Source organism: Tympanuchus pallidicinctus, unplaced genomic scaffold, assembly GCF_026119805.1.
Source record: "Tympanuchus pallidicinctus isolate F22 unplaced genomic scaffold, pur_lepc_1.0 scaffold6, whole genome shotgun sequence".
Taxonomy (NCBI): Eukaryota; Metazoa; Chordata; class Aves; order Galliformes; family Phasianidae; genus Tympanuchus; species Tympanuchus pallidicinctus.
Genome location: NW_026294780.1, coordinates 14,788,114 through 14,810,107, shown reverse-complemented (window position 1 = coordinate 14,810,107; position 21,994 = coordinate 14,788,114). Strand labels below are relative to the sequence as shown.

At 36.3% G+C, this 21,994-nt stretch overlaps 1 protein-coding gene across 2 annotated transcripts in view; it reads right to left on the bottom strand.

The window, feature by feature from the left end:
• The window catches only part of MYO16 (myosin XVI), a 345,270-nt gene that overhangs the window by 144,553 nt on the left and 178,723 nt on the right, over window positions 1-21,994 (bottom strand). For both annotated transcript variants that reach the window (XM_052705804.1, XM_052705803.1), the window contains exons 11-15: window positions 13,805-13,915; window positions 12,089-12,154; window positions 9,942-10,069; window positions 3,939-4,044; window positions 2,243-2,360 (exon numbers count right to left, since the gene is read on the bottom strand). In XM_052705804.1, the coding sequence (XP_052561764.1) occupies window positions 2,243-2,360; window positions 3,939-4,044; window positions 9,942-10,069; window positions 12,089-12,154; window positions 13,805-13,915 (529 nt within the window). The remainder of the gene's footprint in view (window positions 1-2,242; window positions 2,361-3,938; window positions 4,045-9,941; window positions 10,070-12,088; window positions 12,155-13,804; window positions 13,916-21,994) is intronic.

Sequence of the window (21,994 nt, the reverse complement as noted above, 5' to 3'; positions counted from 1 at the left end):
AAAAAATCTTATGTGACAAAAATCAGGGCATTTACAAGGTCCAGACATGAAAGAACTTCAGCACAAACAAAAAGCTGTTTCAAAGTTGATCCAGTTCCACTTAAAATGCAAAGAATGCTACCTTGAACTTGTCTTGTATAATAAAAATGTACGTATGTATTCAGTGTGCCTCTTCCTAAGTAAACTGTTTTGGACCTCTCCCTCAAAGCTCAGTTTGTTAAAGAGTTTAAATCCTTTGCTGGAGGCAGCCTCGTGTCACTAGAATTTTTGTTTACAGATCAGACATACTTAGCCCAGTTTTCTCAAATGAGTTACAAAGTCTTATCTCAGCAGAATCAGGTGCTCTGTATATTTACACACTTCATTCATGCTTAAACAGTGCGAGACAGTAAATACTGCTTCAAATAATCTTGCAAATAAATATACAGAATCATTGGGTAGGATTTATCCAGGCAAAGACAACATGCCAGATTCTTTTCTCATTTATTGTAATGTCAGTCAGGGGTAATTCCATTCCAAACTGATGCATAGCAGTAGCCTAGAAAATTCAACTCTTACAGTGAACAGCATGAACAACTGCAATATACATGTACTTATTTTTCTCCTGTACTGTAGTTTCATATTCTTAAACAAATTTTGGAACTTTTGGCTACCTAAGATTTAGTTTAAGTAGTTTATGCAGTTCTTAAGTGCCCAACATTCTGCATAAGATAAGCAATTTGTTTATATTTGTTCACAGCCTTAACTCAACCCTAGGTTTTCTCATTCTGTGTCAGTGGTTTCAAAGTGATAAAGGCACAGCACCAGTCTATCAGAAAACTGACATCAGATTCTGACTAGCTGTTTCCACGTTAATATCATTTGCAGACAAAAGCTGTGACTTAAAATAGCAAATATGATTGAAGAAATCAGATTCTCTCATTGAAAGGGAAGCACTCAAAATTCTGCTGAATACATAACATTCAGGCTTCCACACTATCCTCATCTGGGGAACTCAATGACTTAACCTTACTACATATGTACCATGAAAATTAAGCCATTTATGTTTCTGAAATGCTCACATACTGAAATTTGTTGATGCAGAACATAAAAAAAAAAACATAGAAAAGCCATCATTCAAGTTTTAGAGCAGGATAACATGGCACAAAGCTACATATGGATCAATCCAGGGAAAATTTTTACTGTAAATCAAAATTGAAGAAAGTGCTACTGATTTCTCACACAGAGATATTTTCTCTCATACTTGCTAAGGTACACTGAATACTCTTGAGAAAATAAACTGTAGTTACCACTATGAAATATTCTCAAACAACATTTTTCAGAAAAAAAAGAAATACATACTAATACACATTAACAATGACTTTCTTTAAAAATGAGCAGTTTTGGAAATGTTTATCCAGTGAAATCTAAGTTAGTTGGATCAAAAATGTGTCACCACACAGCTTTGCTATCCAGGAGGATCAGTGCAAGCAGGCAACTGTGTACAGTTGCACTCACCTCTCACTTTAGTACAGAGTAACTTTTTGATGGCCTACAGAGACCAGAAATGAAAGTTCTCCCAGACTGGCTCAGGTGACCAGAATTTTCAGAATCCACAGAACATTTGCTCAATATCCACTTTCACCATTAATGAATGTGTGCTGGTAATTACAAGATTCCCACTTACAGTGAAAGCAAACACTATCTCCACACTCTCACCTCAAACTGAAAGAAACATCAGCATGATTCCTGGTTCCTTCAGAGGAAGCTCAAAGTTATAACAACTTCTAATTTGATTATTAGAAAGCATATCTTTTTTGTCTGCCCTAAGGTTAACAGCTAAGCTTAAGGGATACTTAAAATGCCCAATACCACAATACTTCCAAATGCAGAAAGTAATCTGCTCGTTACTTTTACTATTCAGTAAAGTGATACACAACTTTCAGAGTTTGCTTAGTCTCAGGTATGAAGAGGAATACTGATTCCTGGGAAATGGAAGACGAAGTGGCAGTGGTCAGTTTTTTCCTTGGGTTTTTCTGCCACCTGGTGGTTACACAAAGCAGCTCTCTCCCTCCAATAACTGCTCTACTTCAGACAAGCTGTGAATTCACATGCTATGAATCATGTTCCTCTGACACTCCATAAACTCCCTTTCTTCACATACTTGAAGGCAATTGATAACCACTTGTATGTCACACTGTGACTCCTCACCTTGTAGTCTAGAGTAATCATAAAATAGGCATTAAACATTTTAAATATTTACCTGCAATTAATGTCCTTTTCTTCTCACAAAACTGTAGCTCAAAATATTTTATAAAACAGCTGGAAAAATCATTTAGAGGTGTCTTAGCATGTCCAAAGGCTTCCAAGACACAGTTTACCTTCAAGAAAAAAATGGTAAAACAGTGACAAGAGAAGAAAATATTTCAATAAACGTCAGTGAAATTGGTTTAGGACCAGTAACTGAAAAAATAAGACTACTTTTTAGCTTGGAATTTAACAAATTTCTTGAGAGATTTTTTTTCAGTATAGAAATTAAAGTAAAATAGTTTAAAAACCCCACCTAAGTGCCGTCAGAATAGTGGGAGCTGTGAATGGAAGGGAAAAGACAAGAGCCCAACCTCAGACCCTTCAGTGCTATTAATTAAAACAGCTACTGGTGCAGTAGGTGGCAGCAGAAACTAGCGAACTTAATTTTGGTTTCACTCCTGTATCATTGAGATTTAGGGTGTATTTGCATAAATTAGGCTAATTCAGCACCTGGTTTGTAACTTTAGTAATTTTAAATGGTGCTATGTGCAACTGCAGCAAGCACAAATCCAGGTCATTGTGTTCATTAAAGCACCTTAAAAAGGCAACTAAAGCAGAGCTATAATGTAATTCCCCCTGGATGGGATCTGCTACACCTACCTCCTCTGTCTGAAGCCAGCTATCCCACCTGAGCTATTCACAAGGAATCCTTCTATAAACAGAATGCAACTTATTTTTCTTAATATGGGATGACCCTCTTCTATCTGTACTGATTACGAGTCATTGAAACATGCTTAATTCTATACTACTTGACTAAACAAGACTAGGACTCTAACCTCTATGGTATGTGATATGATAGGATTCATATTTGCATTGCTTTTATTTGCAAAGCAGGGCAGATAAAGCACTGTGAGTGGTTACTGGTACATATTGCCAGAGTTCCTGGTGGGGATTTAAACTGTGCCAGGAGACAAGTCTCAGCAACAACAGGACTCCCACAACTTCCAATTCTCACTGCTCCCACATTTCTATCCAAAACATACAGTTTTCAGTTGTTTATTCACAAAGTTGCTATGTTTAGTCAAGTGAAAAATTTACACTTACAATGTGTTAGCATGTAGTCTAATTTACCTGATATGTAAAACAGGTTCTCCTGATTTCACAGTGTGCACTGAACATAATTTGGCTCTGCTACTGAAATCAAATATGATTGACCAAATATTTCAGAACATTTGCCTATTCCATATTTTATACACAAATACCAAGTCTATAACTTCAGTCAGTCCTTGTAGATCTTCCACAACTTTCCAATTTCTGTTTCACATACTATTACTTCAGATGTCCAAGCACTTCTTGGATGGGACAAAGACCACTACAACCACACAGAGAATCTTATTTACTTACTATAGGCAGTCAGTACATATTCAGGAGGCTGTACCTTATCACACTATATTTTCCATTCACTGAAACACTGCTTTCCAAAATAACTAAAATATATAGAAACAAAACTGGACTCGACTTTTTAGTTTCCACTCATCATAACAGTGAACTTAATCCTGCTTCCATTCAGATCAAGGCAGGAAAGAAGCCTCCTCTGACATGAAACTTCTGCACAGCAGGTGCCTTTTTCCTTGCTGTTCAAATGACTTTGCATATAAAGAGACCAGATTTTTGCCTTTTTCTATTCAAGTGTTCAGAATGCTACTTACATGTTTTATCTTTGTATCAAAGGTACTTCTGCTGGAGCTAGATCTACAAGTGAGGTGCTTCACTATTTGTTTGCAGGCTTCAGTCTTCCCAGAACCACTTTCTCCACTGTAAAATGACCAGAAAAGAAAGAGAAGGTGAAATCATTGGTTTTATTTTCACATGTGAAACACTACTTATGCTTTCTACTACTTGTGTCGGAATGGATTTAAGATATCTCAGTCAAACACGCATTTGAAATAACAGAAGGTTTATGGATGGCAAATACTAAAGAAGAAAACATAGGAGATAGACTGGCTTACTATATTGACGCGGTCTCTCAGAGCTGTCTGGCTATACTGTCTTGTACCACAAGTCAAGCCAACCAAATCTAAAGCCATTTTGAAGGTATTTACAGCAATTTTTTTATCTCTTTCTTTATCATCTGGCCAGCTAAGGAATCTGCTTACACAGCTCAATTCTTTGCAGATGGGGAAATACTACTGTGTTAACCACAGGAGTCAGAAAGAAAAAAAAGTAAAGCTTTAGGAAGAAGAGAAAGGAAATAAAAATGAAGAGAAAAGAAAATGAAAAGATTATTTAACAGTTAGCTGGCACAGAGCTAACGTTTAACTTCTTGTTCATGATGTGGAATATATATTCCATACAATAAGAATTCCTGGGAGGAAAGACAGATGAAGAAAACGAGGTAATAGACAATTTGATCAAGGAAGAATAAAGTCAGTGAAGCCTGATTAAGGAATTCCTTAGATGCACTGTAAGTTGTTATATTTAACTGAACCAAACCAAATGACATTTGGTGCCCCTTCCTCATTTACCTGCTTGATCAAACTTTAAAGGCTGCTTCTATTACAGTCAGTTAAAATACAATGATCGTGCTGGTTGGTCAGACTGTAGTCTAGTTTATGAAAATGAGAGGGCAGCAAAATATATTACTGGCCTGGCCACTGCCTTATATATAGGAATCTCATTTCAAATGAGAAAACAATTAAATAAAGGAAGAAATAAAAGAGAGAAGAAAAAAAAGTTTTCATAGTTGAGATCTCTGTGTCACTTAGTCAGTTCTTATGGGACACACGCAGCTCTGGTGGATATCATATTTGTCTGCTCAATAAGATGCATTCCTTGGTGTCAAGAGGATTTCTCATTAGTCTATGTGATATATCAGGCTGCTTTTAAGTATGTCCTTCTTTAGTAACAGGCTGACCCTGGACTTCAAACTCATGCTGTTATCTGCAGGAGGTTTGTAGTCCAAGGTTTGCAACCTGGATATATGATATGCAAAGCCTTCAAATAATAGGTCACAAAGCCATATTTAAACCAGGTCTTAAAACAAATCACTTGAAATCAAGGTCACCACCATAGCAAATGTGAAGCTAGCATCTCTCAGGATTGACCAGATATAACTGCACTATACACTGCTCAATCTTCAGCTTCTGACTTCCTACAACAATTCATTTCATGTTAGATTATATTTGATGTCACTCTCAAGCATGGATTCCCTCTCTGAATGTTAATATTACAAAGCTGCCTGCCTGTTTTCTAAGTAGATGCATTAGTTTTCTGCCTTTATAATGGCTGTGTCCAAATTCTGTGTTCTTTTAAACTGTCATCAGTAATGGGAGAAGAAGAAAAGTGACACAAGGGCATTAGTCCTGTGATGCTCCTCCCCTAAAGACATTTCATACTCTTGCAAACTACAGACCATATGCCTGTACTATGCAGAAGGCCAGTGAGCCTGCAGACAGATATCAGTATCTCTTGAGTCACACTTCCTACTGTTCACTCACATGAGCAGTCCACTGACGCCTGGGTGCCATATGAAACAATTTTATCCCTCCACAATACACTTGGACCACAATCACAGCTGCAACCTATCATCATATCACAGGTTAACAGCAGGACTGGCAACAGTGGTTCATTCAATTATTTCAGCTTACCCAGAATTTCTTTGCACTTAAAATGTCTCAGAAATTTATCAACCACAGCTGCACATGATGTCACTGAGCACAAGTGCTCAGATGTTTGAAAATCAAATCTCTAACAGCCCACACCTTGTCCAGTGCATGCTGCCTTTTATACCCACTGGCAGATAACTATTATTCTGATATTCACATTATTTATTTCTGAATTCAGATTGTTTCCTTAACTGGATCATTACTGTTCTGTAAACGTCAACTCCAATGTAAATTAATCATATAAATCATGTGCTTGGGGGAAATTGTGACAAAATATAGAAGGAAGGAGCTACCTGTCTCTTCAGATCACAGAACAGGCAGAGTTTGGCCCTGTTCCATTTACACTTCTGACCAATTCTGCAGTAATATTTAAAATAAACAAAGACTACTCTTGTGCTACTTGGATTACAATCAGAAATGCTGGAAAATTTCCAACAGAATTTGTTTCATATATGATTCCTAACAGTTTTAAAGTTAGATTCAGATCAGATGCAGTTGCTACACTGTATGAATTTCTGAAGCCAGGCCCTCAACATTCCACTCTCAAGCATGTACGTTATTAATACAAATTCCCATTCTGATAGTGTGTATCCAGGGAAAAGGGAGAAACCTTTTGGAAGGCCAGAAAAATTTCTTCTCAGTTTGCATGGTAGCACAGCAAGACACTGGGTCCTGCTCCATGTCCAAGATTCCTAGTCTTGAAATATACATGTATGAGTAACATTGCTAAACATAAAATAACTAAATAACTCTGCGTGTTAGTGGGAAATTATATTTGTGAAGTAAACTATTTTGAAAAATGTATTTCTAAACAATTTTATATTATAAATAAGATGATCAAACTATAGTACCACAGCTCACTGCAATTACAATACACTGAATTAGAATTTAAAAAATACAAAGTATTAACCTGAACAGAATATATGTGGTGATGCTAACCTGAGGAAATCAAAAGCTGTCAAGTCAGCCCACTTTAAAAGATGAAGATTTCTCTCAGTCCCAGGTTATTGGGCTTATAAATGTGGTTTATTTCAGAATAAAATCTCTGGATATTGACATTCCTGTCTCCTAACTTTTATACAACAATTCATTACATATATTCCTTAAGGCTTGTTGTTCTTCTTTAAATCACCAAATTAGCCATTAGCATCCCATAAACCATTGGCTTGATTGACTGAAGATCCTTAGCTTTTAACAAGCTCATAAACTATGCTTAGACTTCCCAGATAGCTCTGACTTATCTTGTCGGTGGTTAATGCATTTTCATATCCTGTATGGCAGGAACAAAATCCAGTCAGAAGCAAGTTAATTATGAAAAGCCTATCTATTGATTATTTAAAAGCATAACACATCTTTATTTTATTTGATAACATTCATAAAAAGTATATTCACAGCTAGCTCTTGGTGTTAAGCATATATCAATGGGATAGGCTTACTATAAACTAAAAGTAATTATGAATAACTGGTAATAATCTCTTCAATAATTTGGACATACCCTTTTCTACTGTAAAATAGAAACTTGATTTCAGTGAGTGGACATTTGTGAAGTGTCCAAATAGCAATCATAATAATAAAAATGTTTAGCACCGTAGCTCCATGGAGGAAGTTAAGAGTAAAGCTTCAGAATACAGGAAAATAAGTAAAGTAGAAAGACACAAAGAAGGCCAGGAGAAAAACTAATAAATAGGAAAACAAGTAAAGTAGAAAGACACAAAGAAGGCCAGGAGAAAAACTAATAAATAGATATGAATTGTCCTAAGCACTTAAAATGGACCTCTTACAGGACACTAACTATGAGCAGCACCACATACAGTAAGTATAACTGCTTGGGACTGTACGACAAGTTCACTCATTGATGTGAATAAGCAGAGATTCAAGCAAGTTTGTTGTAAGAGACTTGGGTAAAGAGATGCCAAACTCCTGGTTCAATCAGGATTAAGCATGAAATAAATAGCACTGTGAGACTGCCCAGAAAGCATGAACCTATTCTGAACACACACATGGGCTGAAAATTGAAGTAGTACTTGAAGTGTAGTGGTGGTTTCAGGATGATTGCTTTGGACATAACTCTGTTTCAGTCAACTTCAGGAGTCTTTAATCATTATTATCCTTTGTGAAAACGTGGCAGGCAAAAATGACTAGACTAAGAAGAACAGTATCATTAAGGGTTATGCAGTGCGCAGAATTCATTAGCGCACACTGTATGTGTGCAATAAAAGAGTAATTCATGAATCATTAACAACAGCCACTAAATTGATGGAAGGTTTCTTTTTGTAATTAAGCCTTGGCAGGAAAAAAAAAATGAACTGACAAACATTGCTAATAAAACATAAACTTTATCTCTCCAGAATAAAGAAGCATGATGAAGATGACAGGACTAACATGCATAGGGCATATTTTCTGAAACTCTTTCTAGTCTTGTTGAGAAGAGAGTGGGTAACCGGATATACTGAAAATAATTATCTTCTATAAAGAAATTACTTTTTTTTTTATTATTATTATTATTTTTTTTTTATTTTTCCCCCTTAAAAACAAACTATGAATTTTCAGGAAAGATTTAGGAGACAGTTATAGATACTGCCATCACTTATGTGGTAGCTTATATTTAAACCAGACATATTTTGAGAACTGCACGTGAGAATAATATATTAACATTGCCATGATACTATTTCTCACTGCTCCATATCACATCATAACTATATAACATGCACATCAAAATAGCAGTCATCTCACAGTAAAATTTACTACAATAAAAGTAAAGCACCGTGTTTATAAACTGAACTAACAAGTTACATATAATATAAAGTATTATTATACATAATTAGAAGAAAAGTAGACCTAAAAATAAATACACATTAGGAGTTTATTCTATATTTGCATCATTTCCTTTGCATCCAATTGTAATAGATAACAAAAGTATCATCTTAGTGAGCACTTTCCAGAGTATTTGTATGTCAAACATGGCATCTCTTGCAATTATCAAGGCAACTTTATTCTGAGTTTTTTATTCCACAGGAATAATCAATTTTCACTGGATTTACTGCTAATAAGACCAAACAAATCTAGCATCCTTCTGATTTAGCGTGGCTATTTGCCTATGTGGCATTCTATGAACTATTTAGACTAAGCCAAAACCAGTGGGCCCTGCCGGTCCTGCTGTGGACTTAATGTACGAGCTTCAAATACTGACACAAGTCCATATCCACATAAACAGAATCCAATAAAACTGTATATATACAATTGCTGTTATCTCCTCACTGTAATTGTTGTAACTTCACAACACTATGGTTAGCAGCTCTTGTTAACTACCTCTAGAATTACAGGTAGTTCAAGAGCAATGGTAAGTTCTCTCAAATAGTTCAACTTTATGATTGAGCAGCTACATCAAATTTGCCACGCTCTTTGCTTTCAGGTAGGCTGAAGGAAGAAAAGGGAGGGCAGCAGATTAACAGATGTAGGGAGCCAAGAGAATTCAAAGATTCACTGAAATAAAAGCAGCGCATCTGGATGAACCTCTGTTTTACTGGAGATTTTTAATAGTTTTATTTGCAATCTTGAATGTACTTACCATTGGAACAACTGTAAATTACATAAAGTGCCCTACATTGAAGATGGAGTGCTAAACAACAAGCACAGGGTTTCACACAACATGTGAGGTAGAGTGGAAGCTCCAATACAGGTGCTTCAACTCAGAGATTTAACTTTTGTAAAGGATTTCTCTTTTTATTTTCATTAGATCCTATTTCTAATTCCTTTCCATGTAATATTAGCAATGCACATAATAGCTTTGAATTCTTTATCATTAATTCTTTGTTTGTAATTAGATCCAGTTAGATGGAGTGGCAAGTTCCCAAGAAAATTTATGAACTTGAGGTATAATTAAATCTTTTTTGGTTCTATTCTGCTCTAGTGTATGATATAGAGATCAGTACAGAGAAAGAAATCAGTTGGAGGAAAAAATAAAATGGAAATCTTAAGTACTGAGTCCTGGGGGGAACAGCTGAAAGGCAAAAGTAGTAAAATAGTTAATGGAAAGGTAAAATTCACCTGAGGATAAAGCACTGGGGACGCTGCTCCTGGAACAGCATGTGGTAAGCTCTTTCAGCACAGGAAAATATATGAGGGGGAAGTGTGGCGCACAGTTTTCCAGAATTGCTTAAATAAAGCTGGGTGACCTGAAAAAATGTTGTAAATCAACACGATCAACATATTTCAAATTGTGTTTCATCCCTCCCACACCCCTCACCTCCACCTCCTTGATGCCAGGTCTTTGTACAACTCTCCATATGCATAATGAAAAGAATCTCTGTACGTATATATGGCACTCCTTAAGTGCCATATAGTACCTGAGTTTAACTAGAAAAAAAAAAACAGAACTGCTAAGTATAAAAGTGCTAATTACGATACAAAATTAAACAGAACTATGGCACTCCACAGTGCTCCTTTTTTGAACTGAGTAAAACAACATGATCTGAAAAATCTTCACACTCTTACTGCCAGCGCATAATGTTTGCAAGGTTAGACATTTTACTACTTTACTTTACTTTACTTTACTACTGGACTTAAAGACACATTTGCTCTACTCTGACGATTGAACTCCGCACAAATGTGACACAACAAGATGACCATAGGAATCACTGTTTCTACAGACAGTTACTATGTCGTCTCAAAAATGGTGTCTGTTACGTTTCTAGTAGTGCTACTATAGTAGTAAAGAGCATTTCAGTGTAAAAATGCATTAATACTGTCATCTAACAACTGTATCAAATGAAGCAGAGTATATTAATGCATGACACTATTTTATCTCAGTGTGAAAAACTGATTACAAAATGATTTGTTTTGGTAGTTTATTGGAACTAGGACTGGAAGGTCAACATAAAATTGCCAAGTTATGATAAATGAATGTAAAAGGAAGAAAATCTGAGATGTTGTTATTGTTGTTTCTGAATAATATACACGATCATTTTTTCATTGCTTCATCCTGGATTTAAAAATTATGTCAAGGCCAATATATTTGAATTCTTTTTCTTTACAGCTCCTTCTTGGTACACAACTTAAGCAAAATATACAGTGATAGGAAAAATATAATTATACAACACCCTATGGCTTATGGATGATTTCCATTTATAGAAACTAAATTTAGTCTTCGTACTTGAAATCTGCTGCTATTACCACCAAACATCACAGATCTATTGATACACACAAAGCACTCATGATGCAGCAAGCAAACACAGATTAATTTGCTTACCAGATTTTGAGCAATTTATAATCCTTGTTAAGCTAAATAAATATATTTTATTGTACCTAATACAGCAAGGGACCTGAATTCATTGCAATTACAAGAAAATAATGAATGTAGGATGAGAATTAAAAATGAAAAATCAACAGCCATGCACACACTCTGTCTCTGGAATGTCTCACTGAGGATGAAGCAGAGACCAAGCCATTCATAACAATCTACAAAGTCTACTTAATTTAGTACTGATGTCCGCATACTGACATGATAAATTCCCTGTAAGCAACTAGTTTACCTCGTAAGTAAAAAACGAGAAAGCTAAGGATCCTAGCAAAGAAAAAGAAACTTCAGAAACACTTCTTCAGCAGCTCTGTGCAGCTGACAGTGCAGACACAGACTCATGTTTGCCCCTATGCTATCTGTGCCCAACACACACCATACCTTTGTGACTGCCCCAGCACAGTCTAAACTCAAACCAAGTACTCTGCATTCCTTGCTTATACAGTGCCTGAACTGAATGGCCTGATACGGAGCTCAGGCAGCAAGTCTGAGCCTTCCAGCACCTCTCAAGGTTTTCATCTTCATAAATGCATTTTTAGCAAGCTGTGAATGCAAGCAACCATTGTATAAAGCATGGTCATCTCTTCCTGCAAGTCTGGAAGTAGCAGAAGCCACCAATGTTACACTGCACATCAGGAACCACGTTTTAACTATTGTGCATGCTATCACTCACAAAACATTAGCAAGGTGGCTTTTACACAAATAAGACATAGATAACAAAAATAGTGGTATCACAGAAGAAATACAAAAATTTTTGCTACTTATTTAAACTAAGATGCTCCCAACATAAGAAAGGGCGTTTATATAGGTTAATTACAGAAGTCTGGCCTGTCAACTAATTATATGAATGCACTGAAAAAAACCCCACACTATAACATTTTACAGACAGAATGCTTACCATGGTGGAATAGATGGGAAGTTCTTTAAATGGGTTAACAAGCAGCAATTTATCACCAATGTAGGTCTGAAGGAAAAAAAAACAACAAAGGCACTGAGACATATCACATAATTGCTTTATTAAGAAATAAATTGATTCCTAAGGAGTCTAATGTTTTTCTTCCAGGAAAGACTTTTCACAAAGCATCTTAAGTCTAGCTATCAATGCATTAAATATAATTTGAGAATTCGATGCTTTTAAATTCTTGTTAAATTGAGATCAAAATTTACAATTCAGACAGCATTAATTACTCTTTGTAATAAAACAGAATTCTTTATAATGGAAAATTATGCACAGAAAAAATGCACTGCATAAATTATTGTTACGTTACTTGAAAGTTACTTTGCAACCCACTATTTTTAAATTACAAAAATGTGACACAGCTAACACATAAACAAGTTCCTCAAGCAAATTCATGGGTTCAACATCAGAATTCAGAAATGCTATATTCACTACACAGAACTGGTACGTTAAAATAGTTTTCTTGTGGGATAAGACAGCAATGGATACATATATTACAAGTTACATATGCTCATGAATATACACAAGCATATGAAAAAAGAGATAGCTATATTAAAAATAAAAGCAAATCATCCATTGATTGCAAAGGTTCTGAGATTTCACTATTTCATGCTTAAAAGCTCATATTTGAAAGATGTACTGAAGTAGAAGGTTGTAGGTCACCCTTGCTGCTATGCTTCTCACTCCATTTAAGTAGCTGTTACTCTATCACACTCTTACAGTGCAAAAATTTCAGATCTATATCTCCAAAGAAGTGTGACAGTAAATTATTATATGAACAGTCACCATTGTGTTGCCTTTTACCAAATGAAATATTTTTATTTTGGGAGAAGGAATATATTGCCTTCTGTAGAAAATACACTTTTTTCCTTATGAAATGAAGTAATTTATTTATTTCCTTTCTCTCCTTCAGAGCTGGGTTTTCCTGTGAAATGTAACTTTACTGCACACCTTGAAACATGAAATAAGAAGTCTTTGATGTTAAGGAGATTTTCGTGTTTCGCATTAATATGCCACTCAACTGCTCAATACATCAGAAATAAGTTATGAGTAAGATAAGAACAGAGATAGCAAAATTTTCAAGAGCGACTTTTTGTACAGGAGTACAACTACATGCTTCCAATATTTATTATAGCATTGACTAGAAAATTTACATTATGACTTTTTGCTTGCTATCTAGATGACTTAGAATATAGAGAATGATTTATTTAATACAGGAAGAGATTATAAGTAATTAAAACTTCCATGATTATGTCTTATTTTTTTTTCTAAATTCCCAGCAATCATATGCTCTTTTAAATTTAAATTTAAATTTAAATTTTAAATTTAAGTTAGCATAACATTATAAGATGGAAGGATCTTCCAGCAGTTTCAGAGGGAAAGATTACACTATCTATTTTTTTCAGTACGGACGTTCAGTGAAATAAACATGTTGGTTTTATCTGAGCCTATTTAAAGTATTATTCCATTTTTCATTTCTGGTTTTCCTGTATAAACTCCAGAAATTGCAGGGCTTGCACACACATATGTCATCATCCATTCAAATATTAATTATAAGTATGGGTCAGGTCACTGTCCAATAGTTGTAAAAGTAATCCTACAAGTTTTATCTTATTTTCTTCTGCTAAAGGCTTACTGTTGATAATAGTAACTCACATATATTTGATTATTATTGAAACGCTTCTGAATCTCATAAAGTAGGCTGCTGTCTGTTAGCTCACTCAGAGAAGCCAAGTCATCATTTGGAGCTGGAGGCATAAGCTTGATCTAGAAAACACAAGTTACACAGAGAAATAAGGCAAATTCACAGCCAATCATTTTATACTCTAATGTTCTAACAAAAAGCATAAGCTTAGATCACTAGAATTTATGTACACTGCAATAGACAGCTATATGTCACTCCTCCCATACCATTAAATGATCGTAAGCAAAAGAAGTACATCAAAAACAATTAGGATTGATAAGGTGTACAACTCTATGAGTTTGAACATAGACCCCCATTTGAATGCCTCTGATTCTATCTAAACACAAAGAGATTTCCAGCTCGAGAGCAGTTCATTGAACATTTATGGCAGAACAACACTATACAAGTGTATACATGTAAACTATTTACTGCCTAATAATTAGCAAATCTTTCATATTACTCTACATCATAAAGGATTTAAAATTCTATTAGAATTCAGTAGATTAAAAGGAAGTTAATAAAAAGTGGAAATCGTATCATGAAGGACATCAAAACAGATTCAGAAACAGCTAGTAGGCAAAACGGGTGAATTAAATAAGCCTTGTACTTCTGAGATGACAAATATAAGCCCTGCAAGGTAAAGTACAAAATAAGAAAACAATAAATATCAACCAACAGAATTGGAGACAGAAGAAAAAAACTCAGTGTGTTGGGGAAATCTGATTAAAGCCAAAATAAACACTGATACATCAAGTTGTATCAAACACTGATACAAAAATTATGATCGAAGGTTACAATTTAGCTAAATTCTTTTCTTTACGCTAAAGAAATAAATTATTGAACATCAAGAGAATACTTACAAACAGAAAATCCTCCTGTGATTGACAACAGAATGATGTGATTTGTTTGTTTTGAGTTTACTAAAGTACTCTGCGGTGCCTACTTTGAGTATGGATGATGAAGACGTTCAGAAGCAGCAAGCAGACCAGGAGATTTTGGTGGGAACATGGAGTGCACTTCTGATAAGGAGAAGACCCCAATGGCTATGGATACTAGTGTTTAATATTGACACAATCTGATCCTAAACTACTTAATTCACATTGTTTTTATAGATTCAAGGTATAATCAAGAAATCTGGGTTTTCTTCCTACATCTGTCAGAGCTGCACTGATTGATACTGCTGAAGAATTTCATCTTAATAAAAGTAGACTAACAATCTCACTTCATGTCAGTACTTCAAGATTCTTGAAACATATATGCAAATACAAACTTAGAGCATTTGTCCAATCAAATTATTTATCCTGACAATGGTACTATTGAATATCAGCATCAAAATATTCACTCAATGGTGATTGCTTACTCTTCTCTCTTCCCAGGAAGAGATAAATGATGCACACCAAATATCATTACCACAGAACTATTTACCCATCTCTCCAACTTTTCAATCAATATTAATCTTATCTCTTATACCCCTATATCTTCACTTAAAGATTAAGCAGCAAGGTAGCTGGCACCATCAAGAAGGGAAGAAAACTCTTGGAAGAAAAAAAAAAATAAAAGGAAAATGGTATTTATTTGGATTCTTTTAAAAATGATCCAAACAAGCTTAAGACAAAGATTATTTAGAAACAGAGAAATAAAAAATTTTTGTTCTTTTAATTCTACCAAATATCTTTAGCTAGGAGTCTGGGGCTGCTTTTGTTTTGCAAAAATGTTGAGATTTCAGTACTGTCATACTTTAGAAAACAGATACCAAAACACACACTTTATACTTGACTGGCTTCTATGCTCTATTGAAGTTTTAAGAGCCAGTATTATACCAGCTACATAGATGAACAACAAGGCAGTAGTGCCCAATTACACACTTTAATGATGCTTTCTATTTCCTGCTTTCTCCAATAAAATTGTGGAAAAAATACCTCTCAATTCATTAATCCAGAAAGCAATAAATGTATAAATATAAATGTATAAAAGAGAAGGTACCTCAAGGATTAATTTCCTAGATTTAGCTGATGTAATTACTGTTTTTACAAATACATTTAATATTCACTTAACCCAAGATGTAAACTGCAAATAGGCCATCTAAAAATTTAACAGCCCTCATTTTCCCTGGTTGAATCTTTTTCAGAAGAGATCTACGCTGAAATGGTTACTCGTTACAATGACTAATCTTCATTTTTAAATCTATTAGGGAAATGACAACTTCTTTCTTACAATATTTGTCCTATCAAGGCTTAGAAAGAAGAACATGAGTTTTGAGCAAGCCACATATAAGCAGGTGGATTCCACAGGCTGCCTGCTATATCTTTGTCTTTCTATCTGCTTATTCTGCAGGTGCATTCCTCATCCCACTAAACTGAATGTAGATTTCAGTGCTGGGGCTGATACTCTTTAATATCTTCGTTAATGACATTGACAGTGGGGTTGAGTGGACCCTCAGCAAGTCTATTGATAACACGAAGATATGGGGTGCAGTCAACACACCCCAGAGAGACAGGATGCCATCCAGAGGGGCCTAGACAGGTTTAAGCACTGGGCCCATGAGGTTCAACAAATCCAAGTGCAAAGTTTGCACCTGGGACAAGGCGACCCTCACTAATAATACAAGCTGAGAGGTGAAAGGACTAAATGCCAAACCTGCCAAAAAAAGACCTGGGGGGACTGATGAATAGAAAGCTGGACACAAGCCAGCAATGTGCCCTCACAGCCCAGAAAGCTACCATACCCTGCATCAAAAGAAGTGTGGCCAGCAGGTTGAGGGAGGTAATTCTGCCCCTCTACTCTGTGCTCCTGAGGCCTCTCCTAGAGTACTGCATCCAGATGTGGAGTCCTCAGACAGGAAAGACACAGACCTGTTGAAGAACATCCAGAGGAGAGCCACAAAAATGATCCAAGCGATGGAATACCTCTCATGCAAGAACAGGCTAAGAGACTTGGGACTGTTCAGCCTGGAGAAAAGAAGGCTCTGAAGTGACCAGATAGCTGCCTTTCAACAGCTAAGGGAGAGCTATAGGAAAGAAGGGGACAGATTCTTAAGCAAGGTCTGTGGAGACAGAACAACGGGAAATGGTTTCAATTTAATGAGGGTAGATTTAGGTTAGATATCAGGAAAAAGTCTTTTACAGTGAGGGGGGTAGTGAGGCACGGCAACAGGCTGCCCAGAGGTATGGTGGATGCCCCACCTCTGGAGACTTTTAAGATGAGCCTGGATCAAACTATGGGAAGTCTGATCTAGCTGTGGATGTTCATTACAGGGGAGTTGAACTAGATCACCTTTAAGAGTCCCTTTCAACTCTAAGAATTCTATGATTCTTTTGTCACATAGAAGAAGATAGAAATTCTTGCTTTTTTTCTTTTTTCTTTTTTTTTTTTGCTTTTTTTTTTTTCTCCTATTACCATGGTAGTTGGATGTAAGACTGGCTGGAAAAAAGAATTCCCCTTGGCATTTTGATAATGCACATTGGAACAGAACAAAATTAACAAAAGAAAAGCAAAATCCTTTTAAAATCTCTTTATAGCTTCTCATAGAGAGTCAGCAGATGAAAGACAGAATCCTACATCCTCCTTCCCTTACCAATGTGCTCACCAAGTTTGCAGCAACCAAATCAAAACAGCTCTTTAATATGCTTCCTTGAGTTCTGTCAAGACACAGAACTCCCGTGCTGTGAAGAGCATTAGCCTGAGGTTTCTTCTGTAAAATTAACATACTTCCTTCTCGGCCTATTCCAGCCAGCGCTCAGTCAGATAATGCACAGATATCATTCAGGTATGCTGCCAATGTTCTTTGCCAGTAGGCTGTTTGGACACAGACCTGTCTCTTTAAGGAGAAAAGAGTTTTGTCTCGTGGAAGATAGATGTGCACTGACACATCTCACATGTCTCTAGGTGAGAGAACAGGCTCATGCTTCTTTTATTTCATAATATAGGTAATAGCCAAAGATGCTGACTCTTCAGGTTAATGTTTAGAAATGTAAAGCACTCAGTTAAACTCCTGGATATGTAAGGTAACACAAGTCTTTCACCATCAACATGCTTTTCTACAACCTTTAGGGTTTGGTGACTATATATTTTGTAACAGAGTCTTTGCATCAAAATTCACAGCTCAGTGAGCAAGAATATAATACAAAATGTAAACTGAGGTGAGAATGACAAATAAGAAACACTCAATACAATAAATTCACAAACAATTTGACTTGATCATGAACATCATTTTCATCATTAATAACCTTTTTGCAGACATCTACAAATTCATTCTTATCATTTTTTTGAGCATACAGATGAGTTTTCTCTACTTTTTTTAACTTGATGCTCTTATCTGGCTATCTTACTCCATGATGTATATTTTACAAAACAGTCAATGAAGTAAAACAGTCATAAATAAAGCATAAGTTCTACACAACTATGCCTTAGGATGCTATTACTTTTGAGATTTTCCTAATGCTAACAAAGACTACTATTCACTCATTTAAATTACATTCACTTAGCAATATTCATTAACTGCTCAGATAACTATCTCTAATCATTTTTGTATTTAATTGCTTGTGATATAAGTAAGTAGAGCATTATAGGTTTTACATATGAAGCTGTGATATACATAACTGCCCCTTGTATATCTACTAGGTGACACTAAAACAATAAAAAGGGCATCAGAGGTTACCATCACAGATTTCAGGAGAAATCTCAATAGGAGAAAGGAAATATCACTCCTGTTTTTAAGAAATGGAGAAAGCAAGAGCCATGGATCAGGCAGGTGAGCCTCACATCTGTGTCAGGATGTATCATGAAGTAGATTCTCACAGAAGCTATGCTTAGACACATGTGAGACAGGATATGATCCAAGACAGCCAGCACGGCCTGTCCAAAGATCATGCCTGACCAACCTGGTGGCTTTCTATGACAGAATGATAGCATGGGTGGACAAAAGAAGGGCAACTGATTTCATCTAGTTGAACTTCTGTAAGGCCTTTGACACAGTCCTGCACCACATCCTTATCTCTAAATTGCAGAAATGTGGATTTGATGGATGGAGTAGGGGGATAAAGAGTTGGTTGGAAGGTCACAACCAAAGTGTTTTGGTCAATGGCTCTACATCCATGTGGTGTGCAGTCATGTGGAGGTGTACCCCTGGGGGGTCTGCCTTGGGACCAGTGTTCTTCAACATCTTTATCAATGATCCACATTGTAGGATTGAGTACATCTTCAACAAGTTTGCTGATGACACCAAGCTCAGTGGTACAGCTGACACAAAAGAAGGAAGGGATGCCATCCAGAAGGGCCTGGACAGGCTTGAAAAGTGGGGCCACCTGAACCTAATGAAGTTCAAGCAGGCCAAGTGCAAAGTGTTGCATTTGGGTTGGGAAATCCCAGATATGTATACAAACTGCAACTAGAACTCATTGAGAGCAGCCCTGCCAAGAAGGGATGCTGGTAGGCAAAAAGCTGAACATGAGCCAGCAGTGTGCACTTGCTGATCAAAAGGCGAATCATATCCTGCGCTGCATCAAAGGAGCAGTGGCTAACAAGGAGAGAGAGGTGACTGTCCCCCTCTACTGTGTCCATCTCAGGCCCCCTCTGGAGTACTGCACCCAGGCCTGGAGCCCCAGCACAAGAAAGGCATACAGCTGTTGGAGCAGGTTCAGAGAAGGGCGATGAAGATGGTCAAAGGGCCAGAGCACTTCTCTTCATGAAAAAAAAAGGGAAAGGTGGACTTGTTTAGCTTAGAGAAGAGAAGGCTCTGGGGAGACCAGTATTTGAGAAGAACTTATAAACAGGAGAGAGACTGACTTTTTACACGATCTGATAGTGATAGGACAAGGAGGAATGGCTTTAAACTAAAAGAAAGGAGATCTAGGTTACATGTTAAGCAGAAACTTTTTACACTGAGAGTGGTGAGACCGGCACAGACCATCCATAGAAGCTCTGCATTCCCCATCCCTGGAGGCACTGAAGACCAGGCTGGATGGCGTCATGGGCAGCCTGAGCTGGTGGAGGGCAGCCCTGCCCATTGTAGGGAATTGAAACTAGATAATCTTTAAGGTTCTTGCCAAGCCATACTATGATTCTATTAATAATACTTAAACAAGAACTATAAGGCAAAGATAAAATATTTTAAAGAATCTAATTTAAAAAAGATAAGATGTAACCTGTATTTCTTTGCTGAATTAGTACAAGTAGAAAAATATCCTCACAGCTGAGAGGAGAAATTGCCAGCTAGACTAAAATTCTGGAAATTACTCATACTTCTTTCTTTGTTTGGCAACACAGACTTTGAAATTACATATGATCAAAGAACAGCTTCTACCTTGGAAAAGGCAAAAGCTAACAATAAACCAAGAAAGACCTAACATGCTGCATAAATGTAGTAATTTGATCACCATTTAATTTACTTCATGCAATAAAAATCTTGCTTCGTGAGAAATAATATTTTGTTAAAATACTTTTTCATTATTTTTGCAATTAAAAATACCTGAGGCTACATATAAAGCTGTTAGTTTTCTCAAAGCCAAAAAAGTTATGGCCCTTCTCTATTAAAAATGCATGTTTCAGATGTAATAAGATGAAATTTTTCTCTCTGATCCTCCAATAAAGACCTAATCTGCATGCCATATTGCCCAAGAATGCATGCTATTTCCGACACAAAGCACTGGAAATATCATGCTGATGTATTTCAATAATATATGAACATAAAATCCAAGCAGTGACTCCAGATATCCTACTGAAAAATTAAACAGAACATGATTACTTTGAATATAGTTTGTAATGCAACTGGTAAGAATAAGAGACAGTGAAATCCATTAGAATTAGTATAGCTACGGGGGAGGGGTAGTGGGAAGGGATTGTTCAAAGTTTTCCTTCGGTATCACCACTAAACAAAAATTCTAGTTTCCAAGTTCATTCTGCTGTCATGTCTTTGCATTGACCTACTGTGGGAAGTGGCACAGAAGTATTGAGAGACAGAAGTCATGTCTTAAGATCTGCACTGGGACTCAGAAGTGACTCTAAACATCACGGTTGAGGGGAAAGATATCAGCATGGAAACCCTTGGTTGCCCTTTCTCAACTTGAGGATCAGTTGTTTCTCTGATCGGCTTTTGCATATGTTTTACCATGAAGCTAACGTCTAACTTAGAGATATTTAAAACTTGAGTAATTTTAGCAAGGTCTGCACAAAAACAGTATCAAAGAAAAGGAAGTACGTATATTTTTGTCCGAACTTCTGTTGAACATACAAAAGGAAATACCAGTTTCAGCAAGACTCTGTTAAGCAACTCCCTCTCTTTCTGTACAATTGTAATAGGGCTCTTACTAAAGCAGATGGAAGCATTTCTACCATTTCTTCTTTGTTGGATTGAGTGTGTTTTTGTCACAAGAGTGCACAGTCAGCAAGGCCACAATTGTATGAAATGAAAACAAGATGTAAGCCAAGTGTAAAGCGTTTTGTGGTATCTTACAGTGGAAGAGACTGAATAGCAAACTGCGTGCTCCATGGCATTCCAAAACTGAGCACTTTCAGAGACAGACTCATAGGACTGACATATGAATTCACTGATTGATCTCATATGATTAACACAACAATCCTTTGAAACATATTCAAGAAGCACTGGAATATGAACGCTTCTGCCAAGGCAGCATAGTTATTATAAACTGAACATGGTTTAAATGAAATCAGCATTCTGCTCCTTTGTTATGCTTCAAACGCACAGCAAGTGACTTTAAAAGGAAATCCTTCCTTCCAGCCCCCAGTTCTAAGTAGGTGTTTTTTTTGCACATGGCTAAATGCTTCTGGAATACGTGTTTCCCAAATACATACAACAAAATGTAAAGCCTCCCCAAAAAATAATACTTAGGTTCTAAATATTTAAATTTAGAACATACCAGATTTATAAGCAATAGGTAATTGCCTCCTTTTGCATTCACCCCATGCACTGAATAAGGCTGTAATCCTGTAAAGTGTGCCTGCATCCTAATATATCAGAACATGACAGGGAGTTAACACTGCAGCTGAAAATCTGGCAACTCCTCTCTCTGAATTAGGCACTAATTTTGCAATTTAAGATTCCCCAGACATTGTATTTTGGTTTTTCAGTATCCCAAGTCATTTTTTTTTTCCTTTGTAAAACCAAGCTGGAGACTGGAGCACACTTTGAGAAGCACTAAGACTTG